Raw genomic sequence first — 15,988 nt, 5'->3', positions numbered from 1 at the left:
TCGATAGGACATTTCTAACATGCCTAAATTAACGAAAAAAGCTATTTAAAAAAGTAAAAAAAAACAACATGTTTAAAATGGACGTACGGACATTTTGGTAATGATTATAGAGTTGCTACGCTTTCTAAATCGTACCTAACTACTAAAGGAATCACCATGCAAAATTTGAAATCGATAGGACAATTCTAACATGTCTAAATTAACGAAAAAAGCTATCCGTTACGGACGGACGTACGTACGGACGGACGGACGGACCGACCCTAATTATAGAAAAGCTTCGCTTTTAAAAACAATATCGTCAATAATTTTACGCCAGTAAAGAATTACAGTTTTCATTTTGATACAATAAATAGTATAAAATATAAAATTTACATTAATCTAATTATAAGCATTTAAAAACAATTTACATATATTATTAAATTATTTATAATAATAATGAAATTATGAAATATTTTTTTTAGAAAGTGCTTATGCCATTCCGAGACTTTTGAGCGGGGGATCAGTAATGGTGCCCAATGGTAAGCTTTATTAATAGTAACACCTTGTGTGTCAGTTCGTTCATCCGTCAGTCCTTAACCCTTACCAAAAAGCATTTAGCATACAACTGACAAGTTGCGTCAGATTGTCGGTCATGCCCCAATAACATTTTTATTGATCTATAAAGGTTTCGTGAATTTCTGTTATATTCTCTTATTCTTAATTTTCCTCTTCTTACGACTACTGACATTTACTCTGTAATTCACTCTGTCCGTTTGACTCTATCCTTCATGGTATTTCTGTGCTTTGCTACTTATGTTCTTTTTGTCTGTATTGTATATTAAGATATATAAGTTGGAAAGAATTTAAATTTTAGAGGGAGATTTGAAATCTGCATCAAATTTAAGGATTTTTTATGAAATTCGTTTTTGTATAACTCTTTATCTAAAACACAATTTAAGTTAATTAATTTTGACATCTGTAGTTGGTGGATGGAAAACTATTTGTGCTCTGATTGGAGAAGCTTAAGTGCCGTACATCATTAAACCAATTAGAGCACAGGTAGTTTCCAATCCAGCTATCCTATTAGTCAAAATTAATTAACATAAATTTTATTTCCGCTTTTAGATAAAGAATTATACAAAAAACGAATTTTATAAAAAATCCTTAAAATTTGATGCAGATTTCAAATCTCCCTCTAACATTAAAATTCCTTCCAACTTATATATCCTATAGTATATACCTACTTTTCCTTGCATCAGAACATTGTCAAGGTGGGGTAGGCCTAGGGGTGGTGAACTAATAATGGGTGTTTAGAGCCCCTTAATTTTGCTAGGGAGGTATATATATCCACCCTCAAACACATTTCTTCTACACGCCTCTGCCTAAGACCATCCTGAAATGAAAAATAAAATACATTAAAACCATATAGAGACCATATACATATGTCAAGATTACTAATGATTAATAATTCAACCAGTTCCATTGTTATTAAGATTACAGCATTTTACTTGTTAATTTACACTACAAAAGCACAAAATCATCCTTGTTTAAATAATGATCTTTGTTAAATATATATATAAGTTTGTTGACCTTATTTAAAAATACTTTCAAACAATTTTCCTCTTCGCTAATGAAATTTTCTTTACTTAATTATACATTTATCTACATAGCTAACTATCTAAAGACTAATAAGCATAGATTTTAAAACAAGGTTAAAATTCTCCATAAATCAAAGATCAATTAAACATATCCTTGTAATACAGTAACAGGATGTCTCTTTGTTCGATTGTTTGTCTGCCTGTTTGTACCGAAGGGTCTCGCTAACCGCTGGACCGATATGTTTCTCCTTTACAGGATAGCTTCTCATAGGTCCTGTTAAGGTTTACCATGAGAAATCGCCCAACAAAAACTGCCCTGTGGATATTTTTGGTATTTTTGATTTTAACATAGATTGACAATACAATTTTACGTGTCTCTAGAGGCCTTTATGATCGTAGCCGCTTGTAACTTGTATATAGGATGAAGTTATTCTAGGATTCATCATATTAAAAAAAAAGTTAAAGGGACAATTCTATAAAATAGAATTTGACTTAACCTATTTAATAAAGACCTACAGACTTGCTACGCATTTGATTAGTATTATTAGCAGTATTACTTATTGCCATAAGAATCAACCTTTCTATCTTAGTATTCCTAATAAATTATCTAGGTCAAAAGTTAGTATAAAATCTTAGTCTTGACTTAAGCTTTAAATTATTCATATGAAAATGTTCACAAAAAACAACGAAAATTCATAAATAGCAAAATATTATCTAAAAGAATAGATAGTGGTTTCCTCAAAGCACCAAAAAACACCCAATCTTCTCCGTACTTCTTAAATAAATTGAAAATAAGTTGGGTGTATATAGTATTTCTTTTGCTTGTTTATTACTTTATGGCAGGTGAGGTTAGGTTAGGTTTTATTGAGTACTGGGTAGCCACGGAGGGTTAGGGCATGAAACAAGTTAAAAAAGGTTTTAACTTGTGTTTTTAAAGGTAATCATATGGACGGACAGATGCCAAATGTATAGGAGCTTCGCTTTAAATCAGAGAAAAAGTCAGATAAAGTTTTCTAATTACAAAATGTAAAACAAAGTTGGGACAAAAACTAATGTTTTCAATTAGTTATTCCCAGGAAGGGGGGGGGGCATTAGACTGTATTTTATACTGGTACCCAAAGTTTTATAAGCACATGGGTTAAATTTGAGAACTTTTATTAAGTTTTGAATGTTTAGTTCAACCAGTTTATTTTCAAAACATATCAACTAAACATTTTAATCATAATCATTGGGGATGTAAATCAATTTATCATCCATTGGCTTATCCCTTACCAACACTGGTTATTCCTTTTTTGTGATTGTCTTTTATTTCTGAACCATGTAGGAAATTGGTGAACGAAATAATTACTTTTATTCTAAGTAGCAAGGCCTCTGAACAAATCACCCATATCCACAAATTTATCTGTGATTAATACTTTTTGCTTCGCCCCTAGCCTCTAGGTGAAATGGGGGGGGGGGTGGTCAGAAAACAGCTTATACCCCTCCCAGACATATGTCAAGCTTCCTTTAAAAAAAAGAACTCAATCAGTAGTTATTCTTAGATATTAAACTTCAGATAAAAATCCTTACTACTTTATATTGTTGGATATGTGGAAAAATATGCGATGTCATAGAAATAGCATGACTTTTTTATATTTTCATTTTTTTCAGGTATGTTGTAGATAATGGAATGCAAGATTTCAACTACCTGTTCTCCAACTGTCTGGAACTGACTGTCGAGCTGTCCTGCTGGAAACGGCCACTTGCCCAGGTATATAAATTAATTTTGTAAAGCATCTATTAAATAAATAGGATATAATTGTAAACAAACATCTTTCATTTCATCTATCTATATATCTAACCATCCCCTGAATATATTCATCTTTTCTATCCTATAGTAAAACAATTGTAAACCTTATCAGTAACTCGCCCTAGTTGTATGCACCTTAGGAAATAAATCTTATCTTATCTTATCTTATCTATCAATTTATCCACCCTATTTATCATTTATTCATCTATCCATTTATTTACATATTTAATCGTCATTACAAATAATTTCAAGCATGTTTGTTTTCTTCGAATGCCAATGCAAACATAGACGTCCAAGGGGGGGGGGGTAATTACCCCCCCTAAGCAAATTTTACCCCCGGGGTAAAAATTTTTTTTTGGGGGGTAGTAAAAAAAATTTGCGGATTACCCCCCCTTAAAAAATGTTTACCCCCCCCCCAAAAAAAAAAAGGGTTGGACGCCCCTGAATGCAAACTTAAATGTACTATTTTTACCAATCTATTAATTTATCCATCTAACCATCAATCTATCCCTTCATTCGTCTATCTCTTTCTCTCCTCATTTACATATCTATCTATCTATATATTAAGGTACTCGACAAACAATGTATAATGCTTGAATGTTCTCAAACTCTTTATCTATCTATCATCAATCTTTCTATCCCGGCCCGATTTACATATCTATCCATCCATCCATCGAACCATCCCTCTATCTATTACTAGCGGCTAAGCCCCTAGAGGCCTCTAGGGGCACTTGAAGAGGGGGAGTCGAATTTGATTACCCAATTTCTTATTTTAGATTTTAAAAGAAAAAAGTAAAAAAAAATATTTTGGGGGGTGGATTTTTTTTTTTTTTTTTTTGGGGGGGGGGTATTTTTCATTTTTTGGGGGGTTGGTGGTGTCCCACCCCCAAAGAAAATAGTTATAAACCTTCCCGGGACCTATGAGAAGCTACCTTGTTAAGGAGAACCCGATCGGTTCAGCGGTTAGCGAGATCCTTCGGTACAGACACACAGACAGACACACAGATACACAAACATCCTGTTACTTTAGTATAAGGATTTATTAAGGTCCTCGATACAGAATGGGATAACAATGTGGATAGCTTGATTGTTCTTCTGAAATCTGTCCATAGTGGTGTTAAAGGTAACTTTCAGATAAAGGCTGTACCAAAGATTTTTAAGAACAAATTAAATTTATACTTAGTTTAGTAAATACAGAAAAGCATTTTTGCATTACTGCCAAATTTTGTAACATAAACAATTTAAATAATGCAACATCAAAAAATTTTTATTCTATTTAATAAAACGTTAAAATGTGTTATTTTCTATATTTTAACATTCTTTTGTTGTTTTTCCGAAGTGATACGTTTTTAGTAATCAAAAATGTAGAGGGCTTTTTAAACTAGCTATTAAAAGGGTTGAATTTTTATATTTCAGTACAAATTTAAATTATGTTTTTGGCATTTATTTTTTAGCTCTATACCCTGAGACTATTATTAAAAGTGAGAAAAAAATAGTAGTGCCTTTTCAGGATCTTAGAAAAGAATTTAGTTTACTATTTCTAAAATTATTTAAAAGTTTTAATTTATATTTAATCATATATACATAGCTGTGTAATCTTAAAACTTTGCAATCTAAAAACTTTTGCCATTAAAGAAGCTTTGATATTTTAATTACTTTTAAATATCTTTTTAAAATACACCAAAAATGCTGTTCACACATTTTTATATTCTAAAAATGAAAATGCTTCTAGTTTTTATTTGATTAGTTTTGCAAAAATTAATGAAAAATCAGCGAATTGAAAATTATTGCTCTTTCCAACAAAAATACAATATTGCTAAATTTTTCTTTTAAAAATGTATTTGATTTTTTAAATGATAGGTCAGCATTTTAAAAGTGGTTGAAAATTTTGTGCTCAGTTAAATCACTTAAACGGCTGTACAGACTATTTCACAAATTTTGGGAAGAATTAGTATTAGTGAGAGAGAGGAAACATTGGACTGTAAATTACGCTGGTACCCAAAGTTTTATCACTTTATCGTATTCATGGGCTCAAACGTTTTAGGTACTTTTTTTTAAAGTTTTGATTGGAGGGTTATGTCATCCTTCTTGAAGATTTGGCCCAACGAAAAATAAATACCCCGACCTATAAAAAAATATTATCTATAATACAAAGTAGCTTGATGTCTGTCCGTCCTTGATGTTTATTTTCTTGGGTGGTGGGATACCCCCAACCCCCCAAAAAATGAAAATTCCCCCCACCCCCCCCCCCCAAAAAAAAAAAATTTTTTTTTTTTAAATTACCTCATGGGGCAAAGCCCCTAAAGGCTAGGGGCGAAGACGCTAGTTTATTATATACTTATACGGGATTAATTTGATTTTATAAAATTAAGATAGACAGATTTGGTCAGAGAGAAAGGGGATATTGAAATGTTATTACTGTACCCAAATTTATAATCACGCTAAATCTTTCGCTGGCTTAAATCGTAGGTACTTGATTGGTTGGCTCAAACTAGCAGTGTTTAAACTTGTCAACCAATAATTAACTTTAGAGAAAGAGTAATTTGTTTCACATCATTTTATTATCAATTGTCTTATCCCTCATATGGTGTAATTTCCTGGGTGTAATTAAGCTTTTACACTAATAAAATAAAGCTGGTATATTTGGATATTTTTAAAAGGCAGGAATGAAATAAAGCTCGTTTTTTTGGAGTATTTACAAAAATATTATACACACTAGGCACAGATAGAGGATCGATCTTTTCTTAAAGCTTCTACTAAATGGGTAACTGGACAAAGTGTGTAAGAAATCCGTCATGTGACGTCATAAAAATGAGGGAGATGAGAGGAGAAGTTGGAAAGAAAAACACTAAATAAAAGATGGATACTCAATCATTTTTATGACGTCATATCACTGATTTTTGAAACATTTTGTCCAGTTACCTAAATAGAGGTTGGGGCCAATAGACTTTAAACGAATCTCCCCTAGTGGCCAAACAAGTTTGAGGGAAGTGTGGAATTATGTTTATCATAATTGAGAGGAAAATTAATTTAGAAATTATTGTCACATCGTCGTAAAACTCTGCTGATGTCGGTAGGGCCTCCAAAAAATACTCTAAAATGATTAGAAAACAAAATTCACTAATAACTTTAATTCCCAAATAGACTAGCTTTTTGTCACGTATTTGGTAGTAGTAATTAACACAGATAGGTTTTACCATAACCTATTATTTGAGCCTACAGCTGCAATGTCTGACGAGTTTCATAACTACAAATAGATTTTGGAATGCCGTGGCTCCAGACAGGCACAATTACTTATTTGTACATGCAGAATAATGTCATGCAATTAAAGATCTTGAGAGATGATAGATTAAAATGAATTAGAATTTTCGAAAGTTTTTGTGTCAACAAAAAAGATAACGTGGTGATTAAACTTTGGGTATTAGCGTAATTACCAGTCCAATCTCCCCCTCACTGAAAATGAAGTATATGTTGATACTAGGGCCTCTTAATATGTAATTGATTTTTTTTCAGTATAGCTTCGAAACCGATTATTATCCGCTGGATTAGAACTGATTCCCAGCTATTTATATAGATTTTTTTTCATGAAAATTAAAATAAAAACCATTAACTAATACCAGTTTTGTTATACCGGGCCTATAGCCCTTTTGGGCTAACAAAACTGGTTTTATTCTTATAATTTTCCATTTCAAAATCCGCAGAAAGCTGTCTACGATACGATACGATAAAAAACTGTTCTATTTCAGGTATAGTTCTGGATCAGGATGGAGAGGGCCAACCAGGAGCTCAGGCAAGGACGCAATAGGATGGATAAAATGAAAAACTAATTTCTAGGATTACTATCTTATAATGCGGGACTAGTCATTCGTCCGTTTGTCCTTACGTACGTCTGTAACGGATAGTCCTTCTCATTTAAATAAACAGTTAGGTATAGGCAAAATGTGCAGTACATAGATAGCTTTTCGTAAAACAAGAAATCATTCCCCTAATCACCCCCCCCCCCCCTCTGTTATCCTAAATTTTACATGGCATAGACAATGAAAAGGAAACATTATTATAAAAATTTGGGTACTAGCATAAAAAAAACATACCAATGCCCCCTCCCTCCTGGTTAATTTGGGCTGTAAATTTTTAACTAACTCATCCACTAACTACGTCTTTGTGCCCAGGTTACTTTTGGAACAGAAAAAGAAGTTATTACGAATGAAAAGGGAGAATTCTGGAAAATATTAATGCCAGGTACTTATATATCCATCTATCTATGTATCAATAAACCATACTATCTATCTATCTATCTATTCATCCACCTTTCCATCTATCTATCTATCTATCTATCTATCTATCTATCTATCTATCTATCTATCTATCTATCTATCTATCTATCTATCTATCTATCTATCTATCTATCTATCTATCTATCTATCTATCTATCTATCTATCTATCTATCTATCTATCTATCTATCTATCTATCTATCTATCTATCTATCTATCTATCTATCTATCTATCTATCTATCTATCTATCTATCTATCTATCTATCTATCTATCTATCTATCTATCTATCTATCTATCTATCTATCTATCTATCTATCTATCTATCTATCTATCTATCTATCTATCTATCTATCTATCTATCTATCTATCTATCTATCTATCTATCTATCTATCTATCTATCTATCTATCTATCTATCTATCTATATATATATCTATCTATCTATCTATCTATCTATCTATCTATCTATCTATCTATCTATCTATCTATCTATCTATCTATATATCTATCTATCTATCTATCTATCTATCTATCTATCTATCTATATATCTATCTATCTATCTATCCTAGGTTCCTACACAGTTCAAGCATTCCACCATAATAATTTTGGAACAATAAAATCTACAAGACAAGAATTTGATGTTATTAACTCCATAGGTAATTAACTGTTTCCATTTTTGGTTGCAATACTACTCTACAAGCTAAATGTGTCGGTTATCTGTCTGTCCATCGGTAACGCTCTGTTAACTAATACTAATTTTTTGACACATAATTACTATTGCTGGAGGAATTTAGCCTCCTCCAAAATGGTTAAAAACCTTCCCTGGGCCTGTAAGAAGCTTCACTGTAATAGGAAACCACATTCGTGGAACGGATAGCGAGATCCTCCACACAAAAAAAACACACAAACATCATGTTACTTTTATGTAAGACTGGACTATGGAACAATGTTAAACAATTAAACATATTTATAACTCTGATTTATTACCTAAAACTACTATTTGCTTTCAGTTTGACCTTTTTCCAATAATTCCAATATACGGTGAAACCTTTTAAATCGCCAGTAAAACTCTTATACCCTACCCAACTAGTTTTTACTTTTAAATGTGAAGCTTTAACTTTGACCGTTATGATTCCTAGGTCTAAGTTGCAGAATTTATAGTTTATTGTTTAATTGTGTAAAATAAGATTATCTGAGAAACTAATGGAAACTGAATTTTCCAATGCTTTGGGTTAGGTTAGGTAAAGTAAGTTTGATGAGATTTTCTTAAGAATAATACCAAAAAGGGTATGAAGTGGGTTTACGGTGTACAGTACACTGATGCTTTAACTAATTTAACCCAATATATTGTTCAATATTTACGCTTATTTATTATTCTTTAAGGCCCTGAACTTTTATAACGAACACATATACGAGAATTTAACATTTAGAAACTAGTATAATCAAATAACATGTTTAATTAACCTAATTTATTTTTAGTTGCGGTTGCGTTAAAAAGGTTTGAAAGGGGCAGAAATATAGCATTAAAACTATTCGAAGCATTAAGTTTAATTTAAAATAGCCTAAATCCCTCCCAGTATTTATTTAAAAAGAAGAACTTATTACACTGGTTATTGAAATCATAATCTTCAGAAAAAAAACTTACTACTTTTCATGACAGGTTATTATATCATAAAAATTTAATAGGTAGACTTTTTTTGTTTATTTTTGCTATATAACACACCCCTAAAATTTTATCCTCAATAATACAAAGTAGTATTATATAAAGTAGTAAGGTTTTTTTTGTCTGTAACGAAGGATCTCACTACCCACTGAACCGATAAGGTTCTCCTTTACTGGGTAGCTTCTGATAGGTCCCAGTAAGGTTTATAACTATTTTCTTGGGGGGTGGAACACCCTTAATTCCCCCCCCCCCCCAAAAAAAGAATAAATCAATTTTTCTTTTAAATTTAAAATACGAAAAATCAGGTTGGTCAAACCTCTTAGGGCAACGCCCCTAGAGGCTAGGGGCGAAGCCGCTAGTGTCTATATAAGCTAGTGAGTGAAGCCGCTAATATAAAGATAATAAAGTACAATTTTTTTAGGAAATGGTTCTATAGAGATTTCAAGTCTTACTCTAGCTATGGAAATTAAAGAAACCTTTATTGTAAATACAGTAAAGGTAATACTTATTAAGTAGCACAGCTACTTTATAACTAGGGTATGTCTGTTCGTTTTCGGTCCTTTCGTCTGCTAGAATCACTTATGTAAATAGTTCAATAATAAAAGCTATATTTTATCAATTAAATATATTCTATCTATAATACAAAGTAGTACGATGTCTGTCTGTCTGAAGCTTAAGATCTCAGTAACCACTGAACCGATTGGGCTCTACTCTTCAGGGAATATATCTACTGGTCCTGGGATGGTTTCAAGCTATTTATCAAAAAAATGAAAAATACCCCCCCTAAAAAATGTCTTTTTAAAACTGAAATCAAAACAGAAAAGTTCGACTACCCCGCCTTCCCCCCCCCCAAAAAAAAAAAAAATTTCCTCCCCCCTATTTTTTTACTTTTTCTTTATAAATCTAAATAACACCTCTTGATTAAACCTTTTGGGGCAAAGCCCCCAGAGGCTAGGGGCGAAGCCGCTAGTAGTAGATAAGCTACTACATAATTCACTTTGTCTGTCGATCAGTGAAACCGTAAATGTATTCCTTTTGCTTTTATTCAAGATATACAGCTGAAATTTTGTATGAAGATTTCCTTCACCAATGTCCGCCCATCCTGTATATAGTTAACTTGGTCTGCCGGTCTGTTAGTTAAACATTTGAAGACAAAAATAATTTTTATTTAGGTTTCGTTATCTTCTTTGATTTTTCGCATATTTTCTCTCTTCCTCTGAACATCTGCTCTATAACTCACTTTGTCCATTTGTCTATTATTTAAAATATAAATTATAATGTTTTTGGTATGTTTAATGTTTATGGATAAAACTGTCCTTATATGTTTACTGTTTTGATGTTGTGTATGTATATTTGTGATTGAATATCGGATATCTATACTTTCTTCATTGGACGATACGGCAAAGTATTAAGGAGGGAGGGGACATTGAGCTTTTTATTACACTAGTCCCCAAAGTTTTCTTATTCGTTGGCTACACAACATTAGGGACTTTCATTGAATTTTGATTGGTTGGGTGTCCAAATGTTTCATCCACTAAATAAAATCCACAGAAGGGATATTTTGTGTATCATCATTTGGAATGTACATCAATTTATTGTCTATTGTCTTATCCTTTTAGATCCCCACGGAAGAGTACATATACATACAGGGTGTTTCAAGAGAAATGCGTTTTTTAAAAACTTAATTATGCATAGAAAATAAAACAGTTATATAAAATGCTTTATAGATTTGGAAAACCTGTTCTGGGACATTTATGTTTCAAATATTTAAAAATAATTTATTCAACAAATTATGACTTAAAATCTGGTTTTTCTAAAGGCCTTAGTTTTGAAGATTTACAGAATTAATTGTTGTAGAAAAAATGTGCACATTTTAAAAATTCAAATTGCGCGGCTTGTATTAATAGTAGAAAAATGTTATGCATATCGTTAGAATTTTCATAAGCTCTAGTTTTTGGATATATAAGAACCATTCCTGTGCTACGTATAGTTTAGGAGCTACGTGGTAAAATGATCCAACTTACTTAAAACTTTTCAACCTTTCTCACATTTTCAACGTAGCTCCTAAACTACAAATAGCACAAAAATGGCACTTATATTTCCAAAAACTAGAGTTTATGACGATTCTAACGGTATGCATATCATTTTTTTTACTAATAATACAAGCCGCGTAATTTGAATTTTAAAAGTGCACATTTTTCCACAACCTTTAATTCTGTAAATCTTCGAAAATAAGGCCTTTGGAAAAACCGGTTTTTAAGGCATAATTTGTCGAAAAAATCATTTTTAAATATTTGAAACATAAATGTCCCAAAATAGGTTTTCCAAATATATAAAGCTTTAATATAATTGTTTCATTTTCTATGCATAATTAAGTTTTTTAAAAACGCATTTCTCTGGAAACACCCTGTACAATATACTAAAGTAGATGTGTTTGTGTATGTGTGTGTTTGTAAGTTTGATCCTGTGGATCCATAAGATACCAAACGGCAAAACGGCAGATTTTTGTTCCTAGTCAATTTATGGATAACGGATAAAGGATAACTCTGGTCGTTGATTTAGAATCATTCTATTTGTTTAAAACTATGGCTAAGGATTCATCTGACAATTAGTTCAAACTTCTGATATTAGTTTTTTAGTGTTTGTTTGCATTAATGATTTGTGAAGCCTTGTTTTTTATGGATGTTGTAATCTTTGTATTTATTGTAGCGAGGCTATTCTATAATTCAATCTGTCTGTCCTTTCGTCCGTCCGTAAAGCTAGTGGAGAAATATGACTTTCTCGACTCCTATTAAAGATCCATGTTTTTTATCCCTTTTGTCATGATATTGTCATGTTTTTATTTTTAGGTTGGCATTTTTATCGATGATCTCACATACATAAATGAAGTTATACAAATATTTCAAGATGCTCAAGTCGAGGAAATTTCTCTTGTTAAAGTAAGTTTATTAATAGCAAAGCTAATCTACAATTCACTGTATTAGAACGTACATCCGTCACTGCCATGTTCTTATTATAAAACCTACTCTTTAACCCTAGTTTAGGTAAAGAAAAATATATATGTGATGGTTTTCACGCAAACTGGTTAGGTTTTAGTAAACTACTAGAGTTAGCAGTGCTAGAACAATGAACAATCTAGTAATCTTTTCATATTTTTAATTACTTCTTTGATATAAACTTCGACCCCCTCCCCACAAAGAATTTATTGTGTAAGATTTATTTAAACAACAGCGCCTACAAATGCATTAAAAATCAAAGGCTATTCGAAGGTCAAACTGTCTCTAATAATAAATATGGCAAATTCTTTCGACATTAGAGTGAAACACTAGAGGGAGAAAGGGTTAAATAACTGTAAATCCCTATTGAAATGACCTACTCCCAACCCTCGATTAAGTCTTTGAAAATCAACCGATGGTAACGAGAATATTGACACAGCCAAGTAGCAGAAAACAATTTGTTAGCAGACGAAATATGTTATACCTTATCGACTTATACCTATTTTTATTTTTCATTTATTTCATTTATTTCATCTTTTGGATGAAATGTTTAAATTATCATGAATATTAAAAACATTATTAATCAAAAAACAATATAGTTTTAAAGTTCAAGCCCATTTTTAGATCACTATTATTACTTAAATTAATCCTTTAAAGGAAAGGTTGAGAAAAAATATTTGTAAAAATTGTTGAAAATAAACAAAATTGTTTATCTTGATTTTAATTATCTAAAATTGATAACATTGTAAAAAAACAAGAAAATGAAACAAACAAACACGAACATTTATGTAAAAAAGTGCTATCAATTAAAATAGAGGCTGCTCTCCTAGAATCTAATGGCTCTGTATTAAAATGTATGAGAAGGGGGCATATAAAACTAGTCTAAAACCATATCAAAGCTTAAATCTAAAATCAACAATCTAAGGACCTATGTAAAGCTTACCTAAAAAATCAGAAGTCAATCAGTTCAGTAGTAATTGAAATTTTAAGCTTTATCAGAAAAAAATTATTACCTTCCAGCATGTTTTTTGGTAGAACAATATTTATACAAGAGTAATATTGCATTATTTTTTTTGTAAAATTGTACTGTTCATTTTCTTGGCCAAGGCCCCTACTTTATCTCGTATTACACCTTATTTCCCTTTTAAAGAACGTGCTTAAGACTGAAGTATTTCATGTAATTAACAACTAACTGACCTACCATATTATAGAACATCTTTGCTCCTAAAACTAACAAAGTTATTTATATTTGAACAGGAAGAATGTAAGTTGATGAATGATAATAACAAACATATAACCTTCAAAGTTTTAATAGGTAAGACAAACATATTTGTATCCTTATATTAAAGTAGTAGGTTGTCTGTTTGGGTGTAGCGAAGGATCTTTTAATATATCCAGGGAATATTTATAGCTTTTTTGGGGAAAGGTATCATACCTTACCAACGATAAATCGCCCTGGAAAAAATGAACCCCACCCAACCCTAAATATATTATTGACGAAGCCCAATCTGTCCTACTGTGAGGGAGACGATTCCTATATGACGTCATATAAAGGGGAAAAAAAGGGAAAGGGGGGGGGGGGAGAAAATCTCTTCAAAAGAGATGGGAGAAAAGGGAATCGTCTTCCTCACATTGGGACAGATTGGGCTTCGTCATATTATTTCACTTTTTCGTTTTAAAACAAGAATTGAAGTTGGAGGGTCGACTCCGCCATGATTCCGTCAAATGCACTTAGATGCCAATTTTTATAAAGTAGTTTTATTGTGTTCGTTATTCAAAATATCTAAAAGATCTTAACAATTTTCACTCCTACCCACTGCATGAAAAAATGTTTAAACCTTCAGAGTTCAAGCTTAGTAAAAATGATTACAACAACTACGACAATTATTTCCATAGGAAGCGTAGAAAAAAAAACACCACATTTGGTGCTATAAAATAGTAAATGCAATACATTACAGGACTCAGTTGATGACGATGTTACAAAACATAATCATGACATTTTGCGTATATTTATCGACCAGACAAGCATATGAACAACTTATGTGCGAATAAAAGAAATGATTTGCAATTCAACTGATCTTAGAAATGGATCCACAGCCGATGAACAACTATTTCAATGAAAGCTGGGGCGAGGGCATAGTACGACGTCCGACCACGACGTTTGCTCAGAATAAATTGCAGAGAAGACTCAAGCTTTATGCACAAGATAGGTAATCCAGGCGGTTTCCCTCAAAGTGCCTAGCCGGGCACTGAAATCCTTTCTAGTTTATTTTAAAATAAGTAAGAGGTACATTTTTATTTCTTATTTTCAATGTTTTACTTTAGGCCAGATGAGGTTAAGTTATATTGTGTAAGGTTAGTCTTACACGTTTTTAGAGATTATTTATTTCAAAAATAAGGGGGGTAGGGTCTTTTAACACTCACCAGGCACTTTTAGGGAAAGCACCGTGTTAAAGGAGAATATTACCAAGTACCCAATATAACCTAACCATATATACTATAAGGTTAACAAATTATTATTTAAATTTATTTTAAAAACAACGTGTGGCAGGGTTTAGTGATCAACAGGCCCTTTGAGGGAATACGCTGAATTTCTACTTCTGTTGTTGCAATAACCTTTTCAAATGTATTGTTAAACTGTCAAAATCAATTTTGCGACCTTTAAAACATTGTTAAAACATCTTTAAATAGTATTTGCTTTTTTGCCAGTGAGGATATTGAATAGATTTTAGTGAATAATAAAGGGATAAGTCAAAGTTGATGTACACCAGATTTTCATGGTCTTTGATAAAGTTATACTCGCAGCTGGCTTAAATAATGATACCCTACATCCAACACCTTTACCCCATCCCCTCCCCTCCTACTGGATGAAAGAACTGACAAATAAATGAGGTCCATATAAGCACAAAAAATTCCCCTGTCAACATATCCACGTGTATTCTATATCCATTGTTTCAGGTGGTGCGGAAGGAAAGGAGATTGGAATGTTAAACTAAAAACATGAACAACAACAAAAATGTCTATAACCTGAAGAAATTATTGTTAAATTAAATTAGTGGTGTAAACAGGGTTTTAAACCTTAAGATGTGAAAAAGGGGAGGAGGAAATATCTATTGTTAGGGGACGTAGCCTATGGTTTAAATAAAATACCCTTCTCTAATAAGTTTTACAACTGGTATTGAATAATTTGGCACCTCAACCTTAAAAGAAAAAAAGCTTATTTTTGATTAGGATGGGGTAAGTTGTAAGTTATTTTTTATTACATTGTGAGATTATTTAAGTTAGGGAATAAAAGCTAAAGGATTTCTACAATATATAAATTGAAAATGATAAAATTTGCAAAATATGTTATTTGTAATTTTGCCTTAACTTTTCTGTCTGTAAAAATGATCTTTTTCGTGACAAATTGTACTTTTGTGTGAATTTAACTAAATTTTTAAAGAAAAAAATTATAAATCTATAGGAAAAATGATATAACATTTTTAAAAATAATCTTATTTGGAAAATTTATCTAATTAATAATTTTATCATAAGTGTTCTCTAACAAAAATTTATTTTTCAAGGATTGCATTTTTAAAATTATCCTGCATAAAAATTCATTAAATTTATTTATCATTTCATCATATGTTATAATATCAAATTAAAATTTCAATGAGTTTAAATTACAAATCTAACACTATCAAGCTTT

General features: G+C 31.5%; 2 protein-coding genes across 2 annotated transcripts in view; both read left to right on the top strand.

The window, feature by feature from the left end:
• LOC145322988 (carboxypeptidase D-like) overlaps window positions 1–7,236 on the top strand; it is a 35,023-nt gene extending 27,787 nt beyond the window's left edge. The window contains exons 13-16 of the mRNA XM_080165376.1: window positions 462–518; window positions 3,228–3,327; window positions 4,414–4,489; window positions 7,113–7,236. Of these exons, the coding sequence (XP_080021502.1) occupies window positions 462–518; window positions 3,228–3,327; window positions 4,414–4,489; window positions 7,113–7,171 (292 nt within the window). The 3' untranslated portion in view covers window positions 7,172–7,236. The remainder of the gene's footprint in view (window positions 1–461; window positions 519–3,227; window positions 3,328–4,413; window positions 4,490–7,112) is intronic.
• Window positions 7,237–7,535: 299 nt separating this feature from the next.
• Window positions 7,536–15,706, top strand: LOC145323286 (uncharacterized). Its single transcript, XM_080165713.1, has 7 exons — window positions 7,536–7,605; window positions 8,211–8,297; window positions 9,726–9,802; window positions 12,154–12,243; window positions 13,558–13,615; window positions 14,384–14,510; window positions 15,259–15,706. The coding sequence occupies exons 1-7, from the start codon at window positions 7,599–7,601 to the stop codon at window positions 15,302–15,304; spliced, it is 492 nt and encodes a 163-aa protein (XP_080021839.1). The 5' UTR covers window positions 7,536–7,598; the 3' UTR covers window positions 15,305–15,706.
• The last annotated feature ends 282 nt before the right edge of the window (window positions 15,707–15,988 follow it).

The sequence above is a fragment of the Acartia tonsa genome, chromosome 6 (genome assembly GCF_053477335.1).
Source record: "Acartia tonsa isolate MP-2025a chromosome 6, ASM5347733v1, whole genome shotgun sequence".
NCBI classification, from domain to species: Eukaryota; Metazoa; Arthropoda; class Copepoda; order Calanoida; family Acartiidae; genus Acartia; species Acartia tonsa.
Note: the sequence above shows the minus strand (reverse complement) of the source record. Positions and strands in the feature narration are given on the sequence as shown.

What these genes read in the sequence shown, in the direction of transcription:
- LOC145323286 (XM_080165713.1), top strand. An exon ending in TGATGTTATTAACTCCATAG is followed by an intron (nt 8,298 to 9,725) that starts GTAATTAACTGT and finishes CAATTTTTTTAG; the next exon opens with GAAATGGTTCTATAGAGATT. An exon ending in AACCTTCAAAGTTTTAATAG is followed by an intron (nt 13,616 to 14,383) that starts GTAAGACAAACA and finishes AACTGATCTTAG; the next exon opens with AAATGGATCCACAGCCGATG.